This window comes from Anabrus simplex, chromosome 6, assembly GCF_040414725.1.
Source record: "Anabrus simplex isolate iqAnaSimp1 chromosome 6, ASM4041472v1, whole genome shotgun sequence".
Lineage (NCBI taxonomy): Eukaryota > Metazoa > Arthropoda > Insecta > Orthoptera > Tettigoniidae > Anabrus > Anabrus simplex.
In genome coordinates this window covers 344,307,146-344,333,651 of record NC_090270.1, presented here as the reverse complement: position 1 = coordinate 344,333,651, position 26,506 = coordinate 344,307,146, and the positions used below count along the sequence as shown (strand labels likewise).

The 26,506-nt window shown below is 38.1% G+C and overlaps 1 protein-coding gene across 1 annotated transcript in view; it reads right to left on the bottom strand.

Annotated features, from left to right (window-relative positions):
- The window catches only part of GlyRS (glycine--tRNA ligase), a 145,032-nt gene that overhangs the window by 50,820 nt on the left and 67,706 nt on the right, over positions 1 to 26,506 (bottom strand). The window contains exons 8-9 of the mRNA XM_067148915.2: positions 4,713 to 4,877; positions 4,348 to 4,474 (exon numbers count right to left, since the gene is read on the bottom strand). Of these exons, the coding sequence (XP_067005016.2) occupies positions 4,348 to 4,474; positions 4,713 to 4,877 (292 nt within the window). The remainder of the gene's footprint in view (positions 1 to 4,347; positions 4,475 to 4,712; positions 4,878 to 26,506) is intronic.

Here is a 26,506-nt window from a genome sequence, read left to right as displayed (position 1 = left end):
TTTCATGTTATTAAAATAAAATTATGGTGAAGAGAATGTATAAGAAGCAAGTCCTCCGCTGTTTACTACTCGCAGACAATGACCAGGAGAGTGGTGTTTCTTTCTAAGAAACACAATCTTTTAGACTACTGCTATATGTTAGCAGAATCATGGGAAATGATGAAGGAGAACAATCTCAAAAGAGCTTAGAATAAATTGTGGCCAGTAGAAGAACTTACAAAAAATGACCCCGAAGAGCAGCGGGTTAATGAATTACAGGATTGTTTCAGTCAATCTCTGGATTTGAAGAGTGTGATGAATAAGATGCAAATCAGTGGCTGGAACGTGATGCTGATCCTGGTTTTCTAAATTTTCAATAAAGACGAAATTGTAGAATGTGTTCGGAAAATGCATGATGCCTGAGAAGAGGAAATGGATGAAGACGGAGATGACGAAGAAAATAAGGGTCCAACGCATGCAGAAGGATTTGCTCCCGTGGAAACTGCAACGATGTGATTCAAACATCAACCTGAATACTGCTCAAGTCACCTTTTCTACCAAAGAGAATTAGGAACCTTGCAGCTAGGAAACATAGAGCTACATTTCAACAGCAAAAAATCACTGATAACTGTATTTCAAAAAATAAGGGTACGCCAACTGTATAAATTATATTAAATAATTCCATCTTCACGGTGAAATTATCTTCAGCACCTAAAATTTTGTACACTCTTTGAAGTTCGGTTATCCAAAAATTTGATTATCCGGACTGTGGCCTCAATTGGTTCAGTTAATCGACATCCTACCATAATTGGATATGAACAACTAAACTAAATATATGGATAACCGGACATGAACAGACTCATTAAAAAATACTTAAAACTCAAAGAAATATTGTCAGAAACTATCCACGTAAAATTTACAAAAATGTAAATAAACAAATCATGAACAGTAGGCAATACAAATCTCACACTTCATGTTTGTTAGAAGCTGAAGCAGAAGCTTCGATAGGAAGAGAACACAAGAGAGTCACGGTCCGTAATGAGACCACTCGCTGTAATGAAACCTTTTCAGGATGAAGTTCTGTTACACATCCCACTACTACTTTATGGGTGATAGATTATCATCCTTCACCACAACAAGTGCACCTTCTTTTAAGGCACTTTAAGATGATTTTCACTATATTTGATATAGAAGTTCCGAGATATTCTCCTTGGACCAACGTGCCCGAAAATGTTGCTGAATCTGCCGGATTCATTGATATTGGGGCAAATGCGACTCAGGTAGATGAGGAAGTGAGCTGGTGTCAATGGATGTTGATCAAAAGTGTCAGAAGAAAATAGGGTCAATGGTGGGAACCAAGGATGGCATTGAGTATCCACAAGAAATGTACTCAGTTCCATCTGCCCTCATTAAATCAGAATATTTCTCAAACAAAATTAACTGTGTGTGGTACTTGGTTAACACAGTCATTTGCATTGAATACTTCATTTCAGGTTAATCAGATATTTCTTCCAATGGGAAAGATAACCATGATGGACCTTTCCACCACAAAAGTGAATCTTGTAAAGACTGACGTCTCTTCTGAATAAAGTAAATACATTGCCTAAAATGATATTAAAATTCGCTATAAATATTAGCAATACATTTAAAAAATATACGCAGATTTGGCACCAATCACAATGTTAACAAGATAAGAAACTGGGAAATCACGTTTAAAGTAAATTAACACAAATGTACATTTAGATTGACTGATATATTTCTAGCAAAGAAAAAGCAAGTTAGAACTTTCTACTAAGTATTCACTGCAAGCTGCTGATATGTTTGTTTGTCCAACCTTTGTCCCGTTTCTCCACGGGGTCGGGTATGAGGTGAAATGAATCTGTCATGGCAGGTTTTTTATGACCAGATGCCTTTCCTGACGTCAACCTCATCAGAGGAGTTAATGAGATGAAATGAATGACATGATATATGATAGTAGGAGGAAGATGAAACGCAGTGTGCCAGCACATAGCCTACTCCTGTTGAATAGCACCAAGGGTTCGGCTCAAGGCTTAACGTCCCCATTCGATGGACGAAGCACCATCAACAGCATGATATGCTCTCACTCCACATGAGCACTGCGGAGAGGTTTGGAATTTAATCCAGGCTTTCGGCACGCAATCTAGTGATTAGAAATTGTATATCACCACCTCCCCTACCCTAGCGGCCAACATTTTGATGGTGAAAACCAATGGGACTTGAACTTGCCAACCTCAGTGTCAAGACCTTTTAGACTTCAACGCCTTAACGATCATAGCCACCCGGAGGGCTGCAAGTTCCGCATAAGAAATGTACGCCCCCCCCTGCAGAAGAGTGCACAAAAGGTACATATAAAACAAATAATGATGTAATAATCCAAAAATAACAAACCTGAAGGAACAACATCAGCCAATGATACACCAGGAAAACATTTACAATTTTCAACAACATACACATGGCTACGCAGGGTTACCAACATGACAACTAGAGAAAGGATGAATGGGAAGCAGGCCGGGAAACCCTACAGAGGACGAGATCTTACGTGACGTTGTAGGGAAAGAAACGTGAGAGCATTAACCCTTTAGTCTGGTTTACTCACAATAAAGAATTTTAACACGGTATAAAAACACCAATTAAAAGAATAACATTATCAATTAAGGAAAAGGTTAAACCGAACCACCACGAGGTTCCTATCAGTGGTTCTTCAGAAAACCAAATGGCAACACAATATCACGATTACACTTAAGAAGGTGAGCATAACTTCGATAATGAAATTTACAAGGAAAATTTAACAGGGAATATGACATAATTACAACCATCTTACAAGACAAATAGAAAAGAGTTTACAAGAAAGTAACAACGGAAATCTGAATTTAGCGCAGAGGCCTTTAGAGGTGCAGTCCTTTCCTAATACACATCAGCGAGGGACGCATAGCTCAACAGGTGTACACTAAATAGACGCGGCATTACTGGAGGCAACCCGAATGCAAAAATTAAAATTTACACTTACCCAAAAGGTTAATAAAAGGAATTGCCTCCAAATCAAAGGATATGCCTAGCTGACGAACTAAGGCATTACAAAACCAAAACGGTGAAAATCAGGGTCTAAGGTAAACTCTGAACAAATGAATTTACATATGAATTTAACCTTTGAAAAACGAAAACATGCTTACCCCGGGATGACTGGAGCCGCTGAACAGACCACCTTACAAGGTGCGTCCGATCGTTAAGACGTACGAAAACCAAAGACGCGGAACAGAGCCTTGCTCCTGCTGAGTAGCCAAAGGCCGGAAATTGAGAAACAGTCAAACAGTCAATCAGGGAAGCTACCTATGATTCGACCCGAAGTTTCACCAATACATTTTATCGTTATTTTTGCCAATCGGATTACAGCACCATATATGGTAATGTGAGAAACATATTCTAGAGGTTTTGATTGCAAAACTCAGTGATTTCGTGATCGAAGCCTCCACGTGGCAACTACAGGGTGATACAAAAATGGGTTACATACAACATGTACACTACTGGAGATCTCCAATATCAATGACAATGTGCCTTTTCCTTTTAACACTCTATTATTAAATATATATAATAATAATAATAATGTTATTTGTTTTACGTCCCACTAACTACTTTTTAAGGTCTTCGGAGACGCCGAATTTAGTCCCGCAGGAGTTCTTTTACGTGCCAGTAAATCTACCGACACGGGGCTGTCGTATTTGAGCACCTTCAAATACCACCGGACTGAGCCAGGATCGAACCTGCCAAGTTGGGGTTAGAAGGCCAGCGCCTTAACCGTCTGAGCCACTCAGCCCGGCAAATATATATATAATTGTCTCTTCTGTGAGTCCTGAAAATTCTTTAAATCCACAAAATTTCACAACAAATAAAACACACAAAAATTTACATAAATTTACAGCAACAAAAAAAATTCAATTGAATTAATCAAAAATGTCAGTTCCTTAGTTTCTTTCAATGACGGTTTCATGACAAATTTTTAGTATAATGTCAAGAATTAAATGATTCCATTGACTCTATGAACTCACCACTGGCAACAAGGAAGGCCAGTAACAAAGAACTGTCATGAAAGCCATAGACCGTAAGGGTAAATCATATCTCTCCGAGTGCACGGTCGCTGGAGGATGTACCATTCCACTGGCAACTTCAGGATTGATAAAGCTTAAAAAGCTTGAACACTTTCATATTCTCTCAATAGGTGAAAATAAAGAATTCTTCCCCTTAGGGTATTTAATGTTTTATGAACATCATTTGTAATGTTTAATTTTACAGAAGGTCTCGGGCTGAAACTGTTCTTTTGACAAATTACTTTAATCTCTGAATAATACTCACCAGTAACATCAATCGTTTTAGGCTCAGCCAGTTTCTTTTCAGCTACCAAGCGTACACCAGTTGCCTTTGTGTGTTGGCTTAGATCGAAAGCTGATCTATCTGCACAACCCACACATTCAATCCAGCCCTGGAAAAGGATGAGATGATTATATTAATCAAGAACAAGGCCGGCAAAAAGAGATTATCAATAATCTAGTAAAATCTCAATTTGAGTTGGCTGATGTAAGAATTTACTGCCCTTTTTTTTTTAATATGTTGCTTACAAATCCTTTGTGGCCTAGAAGTATTGAGCCTTTCCTTACAGAGTTCAAATCCTATAACTAGCTCCAGTATCCCTGGTAACCCAACTGATCAAAGATACTTACATATGATGTCAGGAGTTCAGCATCCCAACAATCAGTAGCATAATGAGCCATTTCATTTGCCATATGTTGTCGGAATCTTAACTTCTTTTCTGTGACTCCTACCCGAATTAGGAACTGCTGTATCCGTGCAATGAAATATCCCAATGTCTCGTTGGCAACTAAACCCTGAAAGAATAAACAGACAAATTGTGAAAGACAATGCTTTTACTAAATCTATGAATAGTAAAGCACAACTGAGGGACTGAATCTAAGGAGGAATACACAGAAATGTTTGGAAATGCAAGTAATCCTTCCAACTTGTATACTAATGAAGCCCCATAGCGCTAAAACCCTAATGGGCCTTTGACCTCCTAATTGACCATGGGTCAGCTCAAGAACCTGCAGATTGAGACAACACGTGGTCAGGGCACTGAACCCTCTCAGCAGTTATTGCTTGCTCGATGATGCTTGTTGTTTACAGGGGCCTAAAATCTAGGTCATAGGCTGTTATTCTAGGCCTTCTGGACTGCGACCACTATCTCACCATCAGATAGTTCCTCAAATGTTCTCTCACACAGCCCGAGTGGACCTCCAATCAGCACTTGGATCGAGTTAAAAATTGCCGACCTGGCCAGGAGTCGAACTCAGGGCCTTCACGTGAGAGACAGGCTCATTACCCCTAGACTATGCAGCTGTCTCAACTACAGTTAAATCTGACTCTCTAAAAAAGTTATGGACATGACACAAGGTAGTGGCTACCAATTAGCAGTGGAAAATATTTGCTTTCATTGAGGTAATACCATTCACATGCAGTAAACATTCAAATCAATGCTGTTGATGACAGTGAAGGTTGAAAAAAAAAAAAAAAAAAAAAAAAAAGAAGGCTATGCTAAAAGAAAATAGAATAGCCAGCCTGGTGGCCATGATCATTAAGGCGATGAAGTCTAAAAGGTTAGCCGGTTCGAGTCCCGTTCGTCGAAAAAATGTCACCATCAGAATGTTGGCCGGCAGGGTATAGGAGGTGGTGGTATACAATTTCAAATCACTAGATTACCTGCCAAAATCCTGGATTAAATTCCAAACCTCTCTGCAGTGCTCATATGGAGTGAGGGCATATGATGCTGTTGATGGTGATTCGTCCGTCGGATGGGAACGTTAAGCTTCGAGCAGACCCCTTGGTTCTACTCAACAGGAGTAGGCTACGTGCCGGCACTGGGTTTCACCCTCTCCCTTCCTACTATCATATATCACGTCATTCATTTCATTTCATTAACTCCTCTGATGAGGTTGACATCAGGAAGGGCATCTCACCTCATACCCGACCCCGTGAGGAAACGGGACAAGGGTTGGACAAACAAACGTGCTAAAAGCTGTTCCACTTTGATAATTTCAGCAGTTCTTGAGTTGAAATTCATGTAGAAGGTTTTGTAATATTATGAATACTGTCCAACTCCTTGGCTGAATGGTCATCATACGGCCCAGGGTTTGATTACCGGTCGGGCCAAGGATTATAACCGCATCTGGTTAATTCCTCTAGCTCAGTGTTTGTGTTCATCTTAAACACATCGCACAGAAATACACGATAGTAAATAAATTTATCCACTTAGGATTGACATCAGGAAAGGCATCCAGCCTAATCATGATAATATGATCCGCTGCACGGAAAGGGACTCGAAGTCGGCAATGGAAAGTTTACAGCAGAGCGCAACGGAAGTACCTGGATTGTAAAAATTCCACTTGTATGATATGACTTCCTGCGCTACCTATGGGTCTTTTTAAACTAAATTACGCAGCAGTTCGAGTCTTCAACACTCAACGTCATGAAAAGTCTGTATAATTCGTAAGAAAAGGAGTGCAAGCCGTAATTGCATTTTTCTCAAAATACAGTTTTCGTAATAGAAACAGTCAATAATTAATATCTTCTGAAGGATAGCATCTAGAAGCTTAGAATGCAAATTTTATAACAAAAATCTCAAAAATGGAAAATCCGACTTCACATCCCTTTACACGTGATAAAATTCATTCTTGGGTCTGTATTGAAAGTATTTGTATTAAATAACACTAGAATGTTTATATTGTTCTCCCACCTATTCAATACAATAAATCTTAAAAGTTAGATGGTACATGTTTCGCCCATCAATTGTAGGCATCATCAGCCATATTTTACCTTATGAATACTGTTAAAAACTATATTTTGTAAAATGGATTGGAGATCGTTAGACAACTAATACAATATAAAATGTGGTATACTAATACTTAACAATATTGTGTTAATATTTGAGTCTAAAAGGGTGACATTCATTTGAAGATTACAACAGTGATATTAAAATATATTATAATAAAGATAAAAATCAGAAAGCACATTCCATTTGATTGTCAAAGGGTGTGTTATTAACAACTTGAAGAAAGTTGAGCATTGGTAGTGGCGGTTGGTTCTTGAAGTTTCTATTTATTTGCTCGAAAATTTTGAAGAATTTACATATGGTCTGGTTCTGTTTAAGATGATAATATTAGTTGAAATGTTGGTGCCGTAGGCTATATTGAAGTTTGTGTAGACGTCATTAGGCCATCTTCTTTGAAGTATTGATAGGTGTAGCTTTTATTGTTGAACAAGTTGGGGTGAGCATACTAGTCAAAAGGGAACGTTTTTGTCAGTCGGTGGGTAGCCAAGTGTGTGATGAAACTCTGTACTTAAAAAGTTATTTTGAATTTAATGAAAGATCGTAATTGGAATAAAGGGGCTGAATAGTGGAAGTTAAATGTAAAGTGTTGACACTTACCCCTTTGACCGCTGAGATGTTAACTTACGTTGATAACTTTAGAGCAACTGGCTGTCGCCGAGCTTTTACTTCGCGTGTTGTATTTGTGAAGTCTTGGTAGAGGGGGTTGAGGTTGAGAAGGCGTGGCTAAGGGCCTATTCGCTGCGCGTGAGGAGGAGTTGTCGGCAGCGGGAGAAGGGGCGGGGGGTGTTGCATGTGTTGGATTGGTGGGAGTGTTTACTGATTTGGTGTTAAATATTTTATAAAAATTACTATTCAGAAGGAATGGTTTTTTTTAAAAATAGAATTGGAATCTGTTCATAAAGAGGACTTTTGTTATCTATTACGTCATTTAAGTTTTTGTCTTTGTTGAATTGTTGATCTAGGAAGATGTATAAGTTTTCATATTCCGTCATGAGTTTACCTTTTTCAATTCTTTTTAAGATTTGTAGGTCCTGATCTATTGTAAATTTGTGACCTGTTTCCTCCATGTGGTTACTCATATCGCAGAGAACTTATTATGTTTTTGGGTGTTATAATGTTCTGCATATCTAGTTGAGAAACAGCGGCCAGTTTGACCAACATAAGAAAAATTGCATATTGAGCATCTGAGTCTATATATACCTGAGTTTGAATATTTGTTATTAGTTAAACTGACTGAGTTATGATTATAAAATAAATTTCGATTTGTATTCTGCGTTGTGGAAGTGATTTTTACGTCGTGCTTTTTTAAAGGATTGGTAATTTGATGGATTTTTGGGTTAGTAAATGTGAACTTTGCACGAATTTTGGTTTGTTGGGTTTAAGGTTTGTGGTTAATTTTAGTCTAACTTTATTAATGATTTTGTTGATCATATCTGGATTGAACCCGTTGAATCTGGCTGTTTCTTTTATGAAATCTAATTTATTTTTTAGATTATTTGGTGAAAGAGGGATTTTTAATGCCCTGTATACTAAACTGTAATAAGTGGGTTTTTTCTGGGAATTCGGGTGCAAAGATTCTTTTTTTATAGTTATTGAAGTAAATGAAGGCTTGCGGTAAATTTGGAAATCAAATTTGTCTACAACTCGCGTGATTTTGATGTCTAGAAAATTGATTGAGCTATTGTTTTCATTTTCCTTTGTGAACTTTATATTATCGTCTAAATTGTTTAGGAACGTTAGGATGTATCACTATTGTCAAGTTGTTTATCGATAATTGCTAATGTATCATTGACATTGATGTTTTTTACTATTTTGTTGTATTCTAGATTGTCCATGTAGATGTCCGCTAAAATGCCGGAGATTGGGCCTCCCATAGCTAAGCCTTCAATGTTTATATATTTTGTTGTTGAAAGTAAAGCAATTATTGTGTAAAACAAAACTTAGTAACACCTGGTAAAGATCTAAATCACCAACAACCCATTCATGCAATTGTTGATCAGCTACATATTGTCTGGCTCCATGGCTAAAAGTTTAGCGTGCTGACCTTTGGTCACAGGGGTCCCAGGTTCGATTCCTTGCAAGGTGGGGAATTTTAACCATCATTGGTTAATTTTGCTGACACGGGGGCTGGGTGTATGCGTCGTCATCATCATCATCATTTTATCCTCATCACAACGCACAGGTCGCCTACGGGAGTCAAATCAAAAGATCTGCACCTGGCAAGCCAGACATGTTCTCGGACACTCCCGACACTAGAAGCCATACACCATTTCATTTAATTTACCTACATATTAATAAGCTTTGAAAGAGATATCGATCTATTTGAATGATATAGAATGTTGCAGCTACCAACTCTGATCACCGTGAGCAATGGTCACATGGAGAAAATCTGCATCCCAGATTTTTCTGCAATGCCATCCAACACGGCTTTGATCAACCTCAGGAGATCTGGACCAAGTTAAAGCAGGGTGGACTCAGGATGTCTTATTCATAAGTTAGAAGTAAGAGAGATGGGAGTAGCAAGAATGATTGCTGGTACAAACAGGTGGGAACAATGGCAGGAGCGTACTTGGAAAGAGATAAAGGCTAAGTTAATGAATGACCTCTATGGATGAAGCTCAACGCATAAACCGGATTAGGTGGTGAGGTCACAACAGGTGAATGGAATAATAAATATGGTAGTTCAACCTATTCAATACAACTAAATAAGAGATGTAGAGATTACATTCTTATGTAATTAAAAGTGGAAATGGTACCGGTTTCGACCCCAATCTGGGTCATCAACAGCCGATTATAACTCGAAAAACAATGCATAAGTAAGAAAGAAGTTAATGGTCAAGTCCACACAATATCAGTTGAAGAGGCGATATAAAAATGATGGGGGTAGGCACTGTAAAATTCAGACGAAGTGGAATGTAAGTCACATAAAAGAAGTAATGCGTAATCTTCCAAGCATCAGCACGGCACACGCAATGTTTGGCACTGTTTCCAATGTTCACGAAAAGCAGAGAACAGTTAAATGAGCCAGACTGCATAAACCGTAAGACACAAAGTCACAACACAATCCAAATATGAGGATCTAAAGTCATGAAGAAGCCGAAGACGAGCAGCTCAACCGAAGTAACTTGCAAGCTTCAGAAGATCGGCGCGGTGTTTACAACGTCAAGACGATAGGTTTACCTAGGAGAATAGTGGACTCTGTTATGGATGGTAAGAGAAGTAGAGGGAGACCAAGACGTAAATGGTTAGTCACTTTCTAACAATTTAAAGAGGTATAGAACTAAACGACGACGTCACATACAAAACTAGTTACAAATTATTATTCATCATCATCATCATTTCCTTTTATCCAGCTGTAGCCGGGTAGGGGCAAATATGGTTCTTCGGTCTTTCCACCACTCCTCCTCCAACACTGTGTCCCAGTCCAGGTTTCTTTCTATAATGCTGCGTTGGATGGTATCCTTCCATCTCAATCGTGGTCGTCCACAGCCTCTCCTTCTTTGGATTTGCATTTCCATCACCTTTTTTGGCATTCTTTCGTCGCTCACTCTCTTTATGTGCCCAATCCATCTTAGTCGGCTCTTCTCTATTCTATCATTCAATTTTTCCACTCCAATTTCTTCCCGGATTTTCTCATTCCTTATTTTGTCTCTTCTACTCTTCTGTATCATACTCCTCAAGAACTTCATTTCGGCTGCCTGTATTCGACTCTCATCCTTCTTTATCATTGTGCAAGTTTCTGCTCCGTAAGTTGTTATGGGTACGTAATACATCTTGTACATAGTATCCTTTGCTTCCGTTGGCACATCTTTGTCCCATAACATGTTTCTTACTAACATGTTTATTATTAAGGAATAAGTACGCACAATGTGCATTACATAAAACTATTTACGTAATTGTGTTATCGACGACAACCTCTTAGAATTAAAATTATAAAATCCTTTTAATAACAACCACCTACTCAATACATTATATTACTCATTGAATTATAAAATAATCATGAGGTGTCTTAAATAAAGGAACATGTTTCGTTCGACATAGCAAACATCATCAGCCTTAATTTACAAAGATTAGGTCAGGGCCCTGAGCTGAATGATAAAAATTGTTAAAAGAGTGACAATGCCATAATAAAAAGTAAAATGATGACATTAGACATGAAATTATAACAATATGTACAGATTAACAGCAAGTATGCAGAGGAATACTTTGAATGATGGTAGTCTATAAAGTTAAAACAAACATGAGGTTGTTAAAGTAAAAAGATATAGATATAGTAGATCTTAAATTAAATGTCAATGTGTGAAGCGGGATTAATTATTGACTATGGAGTTCTTAAATTGAGCAAAACAAAAGTTAAAATAGAGTTTATTGAATAGTGCGAGTCAAGCTGAGTCAGTTAAAAGGCGCATGGCGACGAAGCTAAGGTTGAAATGACGTAAACTTCAGTAGTTAGGAATTCTGTAGGAGAGCCAACACAATGCCAGAAGGAAATACAGGTTGAACTAGTCCGTATTTACACGCTAGCAGTAGAATTAATCTTATACAACGTAGGACACCAATGTGGACTCGTTAAGTAACTATAACTTGAAAGTAGGGAGAGTTCCAGCAAACCAGAGATGGATGGAGCAGATTATGGTACAATTGGAGTTAGAATCTGGAAAGAAAGAAAAGGGAGGAAAAATAAAGTTATGTTATAATGAAAAAAAGTTAGTAAAAGTTAGAAGGAGGCTTACCCTTGGGACTAGTGTGAGGTGTTCGCTAACGTTGGCTGCGCGAATCAAACTGGCGAGTAACCTTATTGCTGCTTCTAGTATTGTATGTATGTATACGTAGAGGCGGGGAGTGAGTCATGTGAGGAGGAGGGGTGACCGATTCCTTAGGCGGGTCGGGTATTCGTGGAAGGGGTGTCGCATGAGAGGGCAGTAGAGTAGTAGTTGTTGTATTATTAACAGTTGTATAATTAAAGATTCTCGTAAAGTTATTATTATTTATATTGAAAAGAGAGAGTAGTTCTGGAATTTTCTCGATTATTGGACTTTTAATTTCTGAAGTATCATTTAAATTTTGATGCCCGTTAAAATGCTGGTCTAGGAATATGTAAATGTTCTCAAACTCTGTCATAAGTTTACTTTTATTGACGTATTTCAAGATTTGAAGGTCTTTTTCAATTGTAGTAAAACTGTGGCCAGTCTCTTCCATATGGGTGCTCATGGCGGAATACTTTTTATGTTTCGAAGCGTTGTAGTGTTCAAGGTATCTGGTCAAAAAGCTACGTCCAGTCTGTCCGATGTAGGAGAATCCACAATGGGTGCATTTAAGCCTATAGATACCAGAGTTCGAGAATTTATTGTGATTAATGTTAACTATATTTGAATTGAAGAATATATTACGGTTCGTATATCGGGTTCTATAAGCGATATTAATATCGTATTTCTTTAGAGGGTTAGTAACTTGAAATAGGCCTGGATTTGTGTAGGTGAAGGGAGCATATTTCGTTTTTTTAGGCTTGTCCGGAATCAATTTTGTTGCGGTTTTTAATTTTATCTTGTTAATGATTTTATTAATCATTAAGGGGTTATAGCCGTTAATTCTGGCTAAATCCTTAATATAGTTTAGTTCTTTTTTGCGATTTTCAGTTGTCAGCGGGATTTTTAATGCTCTATAGACAAGACTAAAAAATGCAGCCTGTTTATGAGATTGCGGATGTAAGGAATCGTTTCTTATAGTGATGGGGGCATAAGAAGGCTTTCTAAATATTTGAAAAATGAACTTATTATTCTCTCTTGAAATGTTTAAATCCAAAAAGTTTAGAGAACCATTGATCTCATCTTCCTTAGTGAATTTGACATCATTGTCAAGCTCATTAAGGGATGTTAGCACACTATGACTATCGTTTTTCTGTGTATCTATAATGGCAAAAGTGTCATCAACATACCTTAACCATAATTGAAGACCATTAATGTTATTGATTATTTTGTTATTTTCCAAATCATCCATAAAGATATTAGCTAGAATGCCCGAGATCGGGTCACCCATTGCTAGGCCCTTTTGATGATATATTCTATTATTGAAGGTGAAATACTTGTTATTAAGTACAAATTCTAACAGACTGATGAAATTATCTATTTCGCATTTGCTAAGGTTACTGTGTTTTAAAAGGTTTGATTTAATAATCTTGACAGTTTTGCTTACCGGAATATTGGAATACATATTGGTAATATCATAGGATACCATTATATGATTATGCTCAAGATTGAATTTCGATAATTTTTCACAAAATTCAACGGAATTTCTTATATAGGCTGTATTATTGAATTTAAAGTGTTTACTGAGAAAATTATGCAAAAATTTTGAAACTTTGTAAGAAGGGTTGTTTATGCAGTTGATAATAGGGCATATAGGTACGTCTTTTTTATGGATTTTTGGCAAAGCTTTTGCATTTGGAAGTTTCGGGTTCATTATTATAAGCCCGAGATCGGGTCACCCATTGCTAGGCCCTTTTGATGATATATTCTATAATTGAAGGTGAAATAGTTGTTATTAAGTACAAATTCTAACAGACTGATGAAATTATCTATTTCGCATTTGCTAAAACTTCCAACTGCAAAAGCTTTGCCAAAAATCCATAAAAAAGACGTACCTATACGCCCTATTATCAACTGCATAAACAACCCTTCTTACAAAGTTTCAAAATTTTTGCATAATTTTCTCAGTAAACACTTTAAATTCAATAATACAGCCTATATAAGAAATTCCGTTGAATTTTGTGAAAAATTATCGAAATTCAATCTTGAGCATAATCATATAATGGTATCCTATGATATTACCAATATGTATTCCAATATTCCGGTAAGCAAAACTGTCAAGATTATTAAATCAAACCTTTTAAAACACAGTAACCTTAGCAAATGCGAAATAGATAATTTCATCAGTCTGTTAGAATTTGTACTTAATAACAAGTATTTCACCTTCAATAATAGAATATATCATCAAAAGGGCCTAGCAATGGGTGACCCGATCTCGGGCATTCTAGCTAATATCTTTATGGATGATTTGGAAAATAACAAAATAATCAATAATATTAATGGTCTTCAATTATGGTTAAGGTATGTTGATGACACTTTTGCCATTTAGTCATAGTCATGCTAACATCCCTTAATGAGCTTGACAATGATATCAAATTCACTAAGGAAGATGAGATCAATGGTTCTCTAAACTTTTTGGATTTAAACATTTCAAGAGAAAATAATAAGTTCATTTTTCAAATATTTAGAAAGCCTTCTTATGCCCCCATCACTATAAGAAACGATTCCTTACATCCGCAATCTCATAAACAGGCTGCATTTTTTAGTCTTGTCTATAGAGCATTAAAAATCCCGCTGACAACTGAAAATCGCAAAAAAGAACTAAACTATATTAAGGATTTAGCCAGAATTAACGGCTATAACCCCTTAATGATTAATAAAATCATTAACAAGATAAAATTAAAAACCGCAACAAAATTGATTCCGGACAAGCCTAAAAAAACGAAATATGCTCCCTTCACCTACACAAATCCAGGCCTATTTCAAGTTACTAACCCTCTAAAGAAATACGATATTAATATCGCTTATAGAACCCGATATACGAACCGTAATATATTCTTCAATTCAAATATAGTTAACATTAATCACAATAAATTCTCGAACTCTGGTATCTATAGGCTTAAATGCACCCATTGTGGATTCTCCTACATCGGACAGACTGGACGTAGCTTTTTGACCAGATACCTTGAACACTACAACGCTTCGAAACATAAAAAGTATTCCGCCATGAGCACCCATATGGAAGAGACTGGCCACAGTTTTACTACAATTGAAAAAGACCTTCAAATCTTGAAATACGTCAATAAAAGTAAACTTATGACAGAGTTTGAGAACATTTACATATTCCTAGACCAGCATTTCAACGGGCATCAAAATTTAAATGATACTTCAGAAATTAAAAGTCCAATAATCGAGAAAATTCCAGAACTACTCTCTCTTTTCAATATAAATAATAATAACTTTACGAGAATCTTTAATTATACAACTGTTAATAATACAACAACTACTACTCTACTGCCCTCTCATGCGACACCCCCTCCACGAATACCCGACCCGCCTAAGGAATCGGTCACCCCTCCTCCTCACATGACTCACTCCCCGCCTCTATGTATACATACATACAATACTAGAAGCAGCAATAAGGTTACTCGCCAGTTTGATTCGCGCAGCCAACGTTAGCGAACACCTCACACTAGTCCTAAGGGTAAGCCTCCTTCTAACTTTTACTAACTTTTTTTCATTATAACATAACTTTATTTTTCCTCCCTTTTCTTTCTTTCCAGATTCTAACTCCAATTGTGCCATAATCTGCTCCATCCATCTCTGGTTTGCTGGAACTCTCCCTACTTTCAAGTTATAGTTACTTAACGAGTCCACATTGGTGTCCTACGTTGTATAAGATTAATTCTACTGCTAGCGTGTAAATACGGACTAGTTCAACCTGTATTTCCTTCTGGCATTGTGTTGGCTCTCCTACAGAATTCCTAACTACTGAAGTTTACGTCATTTCAACCTTAGCTTCGTCGCCATGCGCCTTTTAACTGACTCAGCTTGACTCGCACTATTCAATAAACTCTATTTTAACTTTTGTTTTGCTCAATTTAAGAACTCCATAGTCAATAATTAATCCACGCTTCACACATTGACATTTAATTTAAGATCTACTATATCTATATCTTTTTACTTTAACAACCTCATGTTTGTTTTAACTTTATAGACTACCATCATTCAAAGTATTCCTCTGCATACTTGCTGTTAATCTGTACATATTGTTATAATTTCATGTCTAATGTCATCATTTTACTTTTTATTATGGCATTGTCACTCTTTTAACAATTTTTATCATTCAGCTCAGGGCCCTGACCTAATCTTTGTAAATTAAGGCTGATGATGTTTGCTATGTCGAACGAAACATGTTCCTTTATTTAAGACACCTCATGATTATTTTATAATTCAATGAGTAATATAATGTATTGAGTAGGTGGTTGTTATTAAAAGGATTTTATAATTTTAATATATTAATATATTGTCCTCAATACGGTTCTATTATGAGATTAATTACATGTAACCTCTTAGAACACACATCTATCACATGTCTTTTTACATAATTTACAAATGCACTGTGGTGTGGGCACATGGAACACCTCTGTTTCACAAATCCTATGGTGAAAACCGTGCACCGCAAAACGGGTCACTGTGTGTCTCAGTTCATAGGCAGTGCCCTTTCATTTTGCTGACGTCATGGCCGTTGTGGAGTAGAAATCAATTGGGATCTCCTTTATTGCTAGTAGTTCTTGTAGTACCTCGTTGTACTGTCTTGTGGATGGTAGTTGGTGATCCAGTCGAAGTTCTTCGATAAAGAAAGGTTCTCCTGCTAGTTCATATGTCAACCTCGAAGGTGTGTATTTCGATAGGCAAAGCAGTTTTAAAAAAAATATAACTTTCACTTTCTCTAAGTCTCCCAGATTACTTTTGCTTAAATTATCCCATATTATATGCAACCCATACGTTGCGATAGGTGTAATTTTCGCTTTAAAGAGTCTCATTGCCGATTGCAGAGACATGTCCCCGAGATGACTAATGTCATTCATTGATCTGACAGCACATACAACCTTATCGTTCACATGATGTGTGAATATTTTCCCTTGCGTCTGAAGAGTAATTCCTAGGTATTTGAAGTGACAGGTTTGAATCAATGGCTCATCGCTGAGATAAAGAATGTTATCCTTGGCTGTTCTTCTGCCCTTTCTAAAGATCATTGTCATTGTTTTCTTAAGATTTATTTCAAGATCATTGTTCTGGGCCCATATTGCTAACTGATTCAAGTTTTCCTGAAGATCGTCTTTTGATTTCGAGGTCAAGACCATATCATCAGCATATAGAACGACTTTTACTTTCTGAGGATGTAAGAAATGTACTACATCTGCAGTAGAGGGCTTAGACGGTCACCTTGGAGTACTATGTTTGTTTGATCAATAGGGTCAGATCTGATTAAGCTGTTATCTATTTCTTCCTGGTTGTTATGTAGAATATTCTTAATCTGATGATGTAGTGGTGTTCCAGATCAATCATTTCTGTGAGCTTTGTCACTAGTATGCTTCTACTGATTTGATCGAAAGCTTTAGTGAAGTCTATGGAGACTGCGTATACCTTCTGTTTAGGAAATCTTAGTGTCCTGGAGTTTGTCTAGCAAGTAGTTGACAGCTTGCAATGTCGATCTCTGCTTACGGAAGCCGAATTGTTCTTCCGGAATTTTTTCATCTACCAGTTGCATCAGTAAGTATCATCATAAGTTTGAAGAGAGTATTTTCCAAAGCATTCATTCATCAGAGCAGTGCACATTTTTTCGAGTATCGGTGCTGCATCTTTCAGATATTCATTATATATCGAGTCAGGTCCACACACCTTTCTGTATTTACTGTTTCTTATTGCAAGCGAGAGTTCCTCTACTGTGATAGGATCGAAAGCACTTGAGTGATGGTCTGGTGTCTTTCTCTTGCAAAACTAGACTAAGGTAATATTCCCATGTTTCCATTGGTATATCCTTTAGACATTTTGGTTGTGCAGGTTTTAGTGCTCTCAATGGATCTTGTTCTATTTCTTCTATAAGTGTTTTCTCCTTTTCTTGATAGTCTTTCTTAGCTTATTTTGATGGTGACCTTGTATTCCTTCCAGAGATCTGCATATGTTTCCTGTGTTCTTACTGCTTTCATATTTGAAAGCACTTTACATTAAACCATGGTTTGGCTTTCCTGGGTCTTTCTTCAGCAGGCTGAGCTGATTTCCAATTTCCACAGCGCTTCATCAATGTTTCCTGCATTTATGGCTTGATGTATGTCAGAGTTTGGTGAGGTCTAGTTTCCTTGATACTTTGCTCTTGCTCACTTTAGCAGGAGTCACATCTCTTTCCGGGTATAGAGTTGTTTCAATGGGTAGGTGTTTTCTAACGGAGACATTGTCAAACACTTTCTGTTGAATAAAAGTGACACCCTTATTTATGAATACAAGGTCTATTGTACTTGAGCCATTATAGCCTATGATGTTTTTGTTTCGTTCTTGTTAAGTCAGCGACAGAGCTTCCTGTTCCATGTAATGAAGAAGTGTGGAAGTTTTATGTGACGGTACATCAATGTAACAGTTAAAGTCACCTGCCACTATCAGCGAATCATTTCTCCCTACTAGACTTATCGCTGCTGCTAAGTCGTCTATTAAATCTTCTAGTTACAAATAGAGGATTGTAATGGTGGTTAGTAAATTTACAAAGGCTTGCAAGTTGAATGTGGAAAGGCATAACAGTCTATAATGAAGATGTATGAATTACGCTTCACCTGTGCCACATAAAATAAATCTCGACCAGTCTCTCAGAGTTCTTGAACGGTAGAGTGTTTTACGTGGGATCAGTAAAGAGAATTGATATGCCGAGTGCTATTTCTATCTCCCTGTAGATTCGATGGACGTCTCCACCAGACGTATCCGTGGTGCACATGAATATCCAAAGATTCCATTGCTTAACTCAACGGTACCTTATACCAAATACAGTAGAGACAATACGCGACATTCTGAGAGATATAGAGGGACAGCGATTAGAGCTCTATCTAGCAGAGTGACCTGGAGTTACCGATTCTGTCATAAGAGCACATGTATTTGTTTGTGAAGTTTTTGGCTTTATTTATGTGTATGCATTAAGTTGACATAAGTAAATAGTAGCATGTGTCATTCCTTTATATCTCCTCTCAATATGAGTGGAAAAATATGTGCTGAGTTTGGCTGCAATAACTATGAAGTGTAAAAGGATTCGCGGTCTTTCTTCTGTTTCCCTTGTGGCAAGAAAATGTACATAAATAATGTGTCTGCATACATATTCTTCCAATTACAAAGATTTTTATAGTACTTCCTAAACTTCTGACCTGCACAAACCATATTTTAACTGATTTACAATATAATAAGCTTATTTTATTCTATAGTGCAGCAGTTAACCTTCAATACTGGCATGTTGTAGGACTGATCTGTGGGTTTGATTTAATTCAGGAAAATACATATGCATATGTGTGTGGCTGGTTGTGTTCCAAGTTATCCCATTTGGAATGCCGTAATGCGTTGTCAAGCACTGAAGAAAATATGGGTGATTTAAGAAATTTACATATTTTGCTGAAACTATATGATGTTGCAAATTTGCTTTACCCTAATGTAATGGCAAGTATTGCTTATAAGGAATGTTTGAATGTTTCTGAGGCTAAATTTATATATTTTCTTTCTGTTAGTAGGCTTCAAGTTAAAAGGAAAATTGTCCAGCTCTTAAATGTAAATTCATTGAATCGTGTGTAAGGAATGTGCCAAAATTTTTGTTGACAAGTGTTTTAATGTGATGATACAATGTTTTTAAATGAGAAAAAAAGACAATTCTAGCCGTGAAAGTTCAGGCAGGTACCAAAGATAAAAAAGTAATACATAAATGCAGTCCAGTTCACATCTTGATTATATGTCTAATTTCAGTCTTTAAATAATAACCTGTAAAATAATTCTTCATTTTTCATTTTCATAACATTTATCCAGAATTGCTCTACCAACTTTGAAGTTAATATCTTAGTAACACTTTCTTTCTAGACGTAATTTATTTATCCATTTCCATTGACATTTGAATTTAGCGCAAATTTTCAGGTCACGCCACTAGGAGCGCCACTTGCGAATTGTTTACCATTTTAACAAGGGTAACTCCGGAAGTGACGCGTATTGTCTCTACTGTATTTGCTTATACTACTACAACAAGCTATAAATAAGACATCAAATAAATCTTAATTACTATGATTTATTGCTAAAATGGAAATCTTGGAAGAGAAAAATGGAATAATAATAATAATAATAATAATAATAATAATAATAATAATAATAATAATAATAATAATAATAATAATAATAATAATAATAATAATTCATATTCAATTAACTATTATCTAGTTGACTGAAATTCTCGACTAACAATTGTATTCTTCACCTCGATTCCTAATTTCATCATTGAAATTTGCTATAATTTCATATTATTTACAATCTTTGCCAATAAAATTAATAACAAATACAAATTGTTCATGGGAAGACACTTGTGATATCAAGGTCATACTCCTCTATTCGTTGTAAATATTCCTATGTATTTACAGAACGCATTAATAAAATATTGCTTGTTAAGATTTATTTACATGTATGCATGTATATCTGCAGCTATGAATTATGTAGGAATGGTTTATCTCATAACATCCTTACTCTACTTCCTCCTAAGCATCGGGAAAAAGTGATAAATTTCCTTTTATTTAGCACAACTCTGCCTTAAATTAACTGTAATTACCAATTCATTCACATTCATGTTTGTGGGTTTCTGTAGTCATGTCCTAGTTCGTAAACCATGGGCAACGGCTGAGTGGCCTAGTAAGTAGTCCTGAGAGTCAGGATACCAGTTGCTATGGAATGGGAGTGGGCATCTCGGACATATTCTGAGTCCTGGCCCTCCTTGTGCTCAGGCGGCTAGGACTATACAATTCACCGGTGGTCCATAACCCGTTAGACAAGAGATCCTCACTTGGACTATGTGCAAGTAGGGTAGCATCCTGCTTCATGAATTTACCGAGCTCAGAACATTTTAAGCAAGCCTCGGACCTATCAGAGTAACGGAGTCCCACTCCCATTTGACAGGCGAGGGACTCCTTGGAAACAACTTGGCGAACAAAATGGAATTCGATGGGGAGCTATCAATATTAATGGGGCTTATGGAAGAAAGAAAGTAGAACTGGCTGAGTCAGCAAAGAGGATACATCTGGATGTGCTAGGAGTAAGTGATATTCGGGTAAGGGGAGATAACAAGGAAGAGATAGGAGATTATAAAGTGTACCTGACGGGTGTAAGAAAGGGAAGGGCAGAGGCTGGGGTAGGGCTCTTTATCAGGAATACCACTGCACGCAACATACATTATGTTAGGCACGTAAATGAGCGAATGATGTGAGTAGATTTGGCAGTTGGAGGAATTAGGACAAGAATTGTGTCCGTGTATTCACCATATGAGGGTGCAGATGAGGATGAAGTTGACAAGTTTTATGAGGCATTGAGTGACATCGTGGTCAGGGTCAACAGCAAGGATAGAATAGTGCTAATGGGCGATTTTAATGCAAGAGTTGGGAATAAAACTGAAGGATACGAAAGGGTGATCGGTAAATGTGGGGAAGATATGGAAGCTAATGGGAATGGGAAGCGTTTGCTGGACTTCTGTGCTAGTATGGGTTTAGCTGTTCTTCAAGCATAACGCTATTCACCGCTACACATGGGAGGCTAGGGGTACCAGATCCATAATAGACTATATCTTAACAGACTTCGAATTCAGGAAATCTGTTAGGAATGTACGAGTTTTCCGGGGATTTTTCGATGATACAGACCACTATCTGATCTGTAGTGAACTAAGTATCCCTAGGCCTAGGGTAGAGAAAGTGAAATCTGTCTGCAAACGAATAAGGGTAGAAAATCTCCATGGCGAGGAAATTAGACAGAAGTACATGGATATGATTAGTGAGAAGTTTCAAACAGTAGACAGTATGCAGGTTCACGATATAGAAAGTGAATGGGTGGCACACAGGGATGCTGTAGTAGACACAGCAAAGGAATGCCTAGGAACAACTGTGTGTAAAGATGGGAAAAGGCGAACATCTTGGTGGAATGATGAAGTGAGAGCAGCTTGTAAACGTAAAAAGAAGGCTTATCAGAAATGGCTCCAAACAAGGGCCGAGGCAGACAGGGATTTGTATGCAGATGAAAGAAACAGAGCGAAACAAATAGTTGTTGAATCCAAAAAGAAGTCATGGGAAGATTTTGGTAACAATCTGGAAAGGCTAGGACAAGCAGCAGGGAAACCTTTCTGGACAGTAATAAAGAATCTTAGGAAGGGAGGGAAAAAGGAAATGAACAGTGTTTTGAGTAATTCAGGTGAACTCATAATAGATCCCAGGGAATCACTGGAGAGGTGGAGGGAATATTTTGATCATCATCTCAATGTAAAAGGAAATCATCTTGGTGGTGTTGTGAACAGCCAAGCTCATGGGGAGGAGGAAAATGATGTTGGTGAAATTATGCTTGAGGAAGTAGAAAGGATGGCAAATAAACTCCATTGTCATAAGGCAGCAGGAATAGATGAAATTAGACCTGAAATGGTGAAGTATAGTGGGAAGGCAGGGATGAAATGGCTTCATAGAGTAGTAAAATTAGCATGGAGTGTTGGTAAGGTACCTTCAGATTGGGCAAAAGCAGTAATTGCACCTATCTATAAGCAAGGGAACAGGAAGGATTGCAACAATTATTATTGAGGTATCTCATTGATTAGTATACCAGGCAAAGTATTCACTGGCATCTTGGAAGGGAGGGTGCGATCAGTCGTTGAGAGGAAGTTGGATAAACACCAGTGTGGTTTCAGACCACAGAGAGGCTGTCAGGATCAGATTTTCAGTATGCGCCAGCTAATTGAAAAATGTTATGAGAGGAATAGGCAGTTGTGTTTATGTTTCGTAGATCTAGAGAAAACATATGACAGGGTACCGATGGAAAAGATGTTCACTATACTGGGGGACTATGAAATTAACCGTAGATTATTAAAATCAATCAAAGGTATTTATGTTGACAATTGGGCTTCAATGAGAATTGATGGTAGAATGAGTTCTTGGTTCAGGGTACTTACAGAAGTTAGACAAGGCTGTAATCTTTCACCTTTGCTGTTCGTAGTTTACATGGATCATCTCTGAAAGGTATAAAATGGCAGGGAGGGATTCAGTTAGGTGGAAATGTTGGCCTATGCTGATGACTTGGTCTTAATGGCAGACTGTGCCGAAAGCCTGCAGTCTAATATCTTGGAACTTGAAAATAGGTGCAATGAGTATGGTATGAAAATTAGCCTCTCGAAGACTAAATTGATGTCAGTAAGTAAGAAATTCAACAGAATTGAATGTCAGATTGGTGATACAAAGCTAGAACAGGTCGATAATTTCAAGTATTTAGGTTGTGTGTTCTCCCAGGATGGTAATATAGTAAGTGAGATTGAATCAAGGTGTCCTAAAGCTAATGCAGTGAGCTCGCAGTTGCGATCAGCAGAATTCTGCAAGAGAGAAGTCAGCTCCCAGACGAAACTATCTTTACATCGGTCTGTTTTCAGACCAATTTTGCTTTACGGGAGCGGAAGCTGGGTGGACTCAGGATATCTTATTCATAAGTTAGAAGTAACAGACATGAAAGTAGCAAGAATGATTGCTGGTACAAACAGGTGGGAACAATGGCAGGAGGGTACTCAGAATGAGGAGATAAAGGCTAATTTAGGAATGAACTCGATGGATGAAGCTGTACGCATAAACCGGCTTCGGTGGTAGGGTCATGTGAGGCGAATGGAGGAGGATAGGTTACCTAGGAGAATAATGGACTCCACTATGGAGGGTAAGAGAAGTAGAGGTAGACCAAGACGACGATGGTTAGACTCGGTTTCTAACGATTTAAAGATAAGAGGTATAGAACTAAATGAGGCCACAGCACTAGTTGCAAATCGAGGATTGTGGCGACGTTTAGTAAACTCACAGAGGCTTGCAGACTGAACGCTGAAAGGCATAACAGTCTATAATGATAATATATGTATGTATGTCACATTCATACTTGAAAATAACCTTCCAATATATACAAAGTAGCCATTAAATCTATAATGGTATCTACAACCTTAAATTAGTTTAAATATGGTTGTGTGACCATTACAGCATTAGGGAAATGTCATTCTTAATACGGTATTAACTCATCTCTATTCTCATTTACGACAGCCATGACCCTACATATGCCATGCATAATTTACCAATCTTATATGTTACCGGGATGAGGGGAATTCCATGGTAGTTGTTTAGATTAGTAAAATCTCCCTTTTTGTGAAGCGGATGGATCAGAGCCGATTTCCAATCAGCCATTTCCCAGATGTCCTGGATGATCCCGTTGACCTTGCCCGCGGCACTGCTTCCAGCACATTTCCACAGTTCAGCAACGATAGAGTCCTCTCCAGCTGCCTTATTATTCTTAAGAAGTTGAATGATTTGGCCATCTTCTGCCAATGAAGGAGGCAGCGAGTCAGGGTTTGGTGTGGATTGTTTGTAGTCTAAGTCTTTGCTGGGTGGATCACAGTTGAGTAGGTTTTAGGTTTTTAAAGTACTGAGCTAAAAGGTGGCAGTTGTCCTTGTCATTAAATGCCAGTTTGCCTTGTGAGTCTCTGAAGTGGAGGCTTGGCAGAGTGTATTTTCTGAGTGTCTGCTTGAAGGTTCTGTAGAAATTTTTGGAGTTATTCTTAGCAAAGCTCTCTTCGATTTGGGTTAGTTCGTTTTGTGTGAAGGTCCGTTTGATTCCTTGAATTATCTTGGGTTGTAAGCTTTCTTGATGATGATGATGCTTGTTGTTTAAAGGGGCCTAACATCTAGGTCATTGGTCCTTAATGGTACGAAATGAGACGAAATGTTATGACAATTGCCAGAACCATGGTGTCGCTCATCCCATGTCATCGCTCATATAGTGCTACCAATCACAGGTACTGTAAAAGCCGGCAACGTACTCTTTTGCTACTAATCACAAACCTATTTGATACCGAACATAGTGGTACTACGCGCAAGTAGAAGCAACTCATGGTGTTCCCCGCGTGGTGGTACTAATCACAAGTAGTTTCATGGTTCTAATACAATCATTCCTTGGTTGCCCCTTTTAGTCGCCTCTTACGACAGGTAGGGGATACCGTGGGTGTATTCTTCGTCTGAGTCCCCCACTCACAGGGGGGTTGTGTTCCAAAAAACTTCTCCCAATTTTCCTGGGTCTTTTTAGAATTCTACTTTACCCAGGCATTGTCACAGTCTTCAGTCCACCACAGATGTTTCCTTCTTCTAGTGAGGAAGGTAAGTTCATTGGCCGCCTTGACAAGGGTCTCCTTCAGTTGGTCCCAGCTGTTGAGATCTGTATTGTTCAGTCTCTGACTTACATCTTGACAGTTCTTAAGTCGCTCTACGTCAAATCTTACCATCTTGGAGGTCCTGTGTAATCTAGTGTTTCTAGGCTGGAGTCTCATTTTGACCTTTGAGAGGTAATGGTCTGAGTCCAGATTGGCACTTCTTTAGTACCTTCATGTTTTGTATTTCCTTTTGAGATTTTCGGTGAAATGGCCACATGATCCATCTGGAATTCACCCAGGTTGGTATTAGGTGAAATCCAAGTGTTCTGCTTCCTTAGCAGGTGTTTGAAGGCTGTTGCCTTCATAACCAACCCAAAAGTCCTACACAGATCCACCAAGCATTCTCCGTTGTGGTTGGTTTCTGTATCTTTTCCTCTCTTCCCAATTGGGCATTAAAGTCACCAAGCAGTATGACGGTGTGCCTCTCGGGAAGTTTAGAAAGAATATCTTCTAAGCCTTCCCAGAATTTGTCAGTTCTGTCTGGACTGCGTTTGTTGTCCTGATTGGTTGGGGCATGTACACTGACTGCCCTGTAGCCCTTGTTAGCACAATTGAGAGAGAGAGAATGGATACACGACTGCTCGGGGAGGTAAAGTTGGTGACTGAATCCAGTATCCTGCGACTGATTATAAATCCTGTACCTAAGTGGGGTAGGTTCTTCATTACCCGCTGACCAACTTTTCCTTTGAGGATTCTGTAGCCTTGGAACTGGAAGGCATGTTCGTCTGTAAATCTGGTTTCCTGTACTGCTGTCAGTACTATGTTGTGTCATGTTAGTGAATCAGTCAGGTGTTTCAGTTTACCCACTTTCAGCAGTAAGTCAGCATTAAATGTTGCAAAGAAGCTTTGCCGTCTTCATCTGAGTTTACGTCTGGTGATTTCAGGATGCTCCGACTCATCCTTAAAGCATGTCGGTGTGGACTCCCCAGAATTCGAAGGTCCGCTAACGTCACCATGGGCGACAGTGGACTGGTTACCACCTGGGGTAGTGCATTTAGCGAAATTTTCCTCCACGCTCAGTTGAAGATCATTCTTTGTGGGACAGTGGCGAGCCACCGTCCAAGATACGAGGCATGTTTTTAAGTAAGAACCGTTTTGATATTCCGCCGATCCAGTGCTGCGGTCAGCATTCCGTGCATGCGTGCTGTGTACCTGCGTCTATTGGCAAGGCTGAGACGCCATTGTGGCAATAGTCACCCTTGTGTACGTTTGTTGGCAAGCATTTGAAATGGCCTCGATGATCGAGAGTCCCGCTTACTGTGAAGTCAGGTCTGTTATTTGTTTTCTGAGTGCAAAAGGTTTGAAAGCTATTGATATTCATCATGAGATGCCTGCACCAAATCTTCACTAATGACTGAAGGTTGCCCACTCCATTCTTCATCATGCACATCGTTGCAGCCACCTTTAAATGCTCCAACCCATTTCCTAACCATTCCATCGCTCATAATGTTTGGTCCATAGACTGCACAGATCTCACAATGAATATTGATAGCTTTCAAACCTTTTGCACTCAGAAAACAAATAACAGACCGGACTTCACATTCGGCGGGACTCTCGATCGGCGAG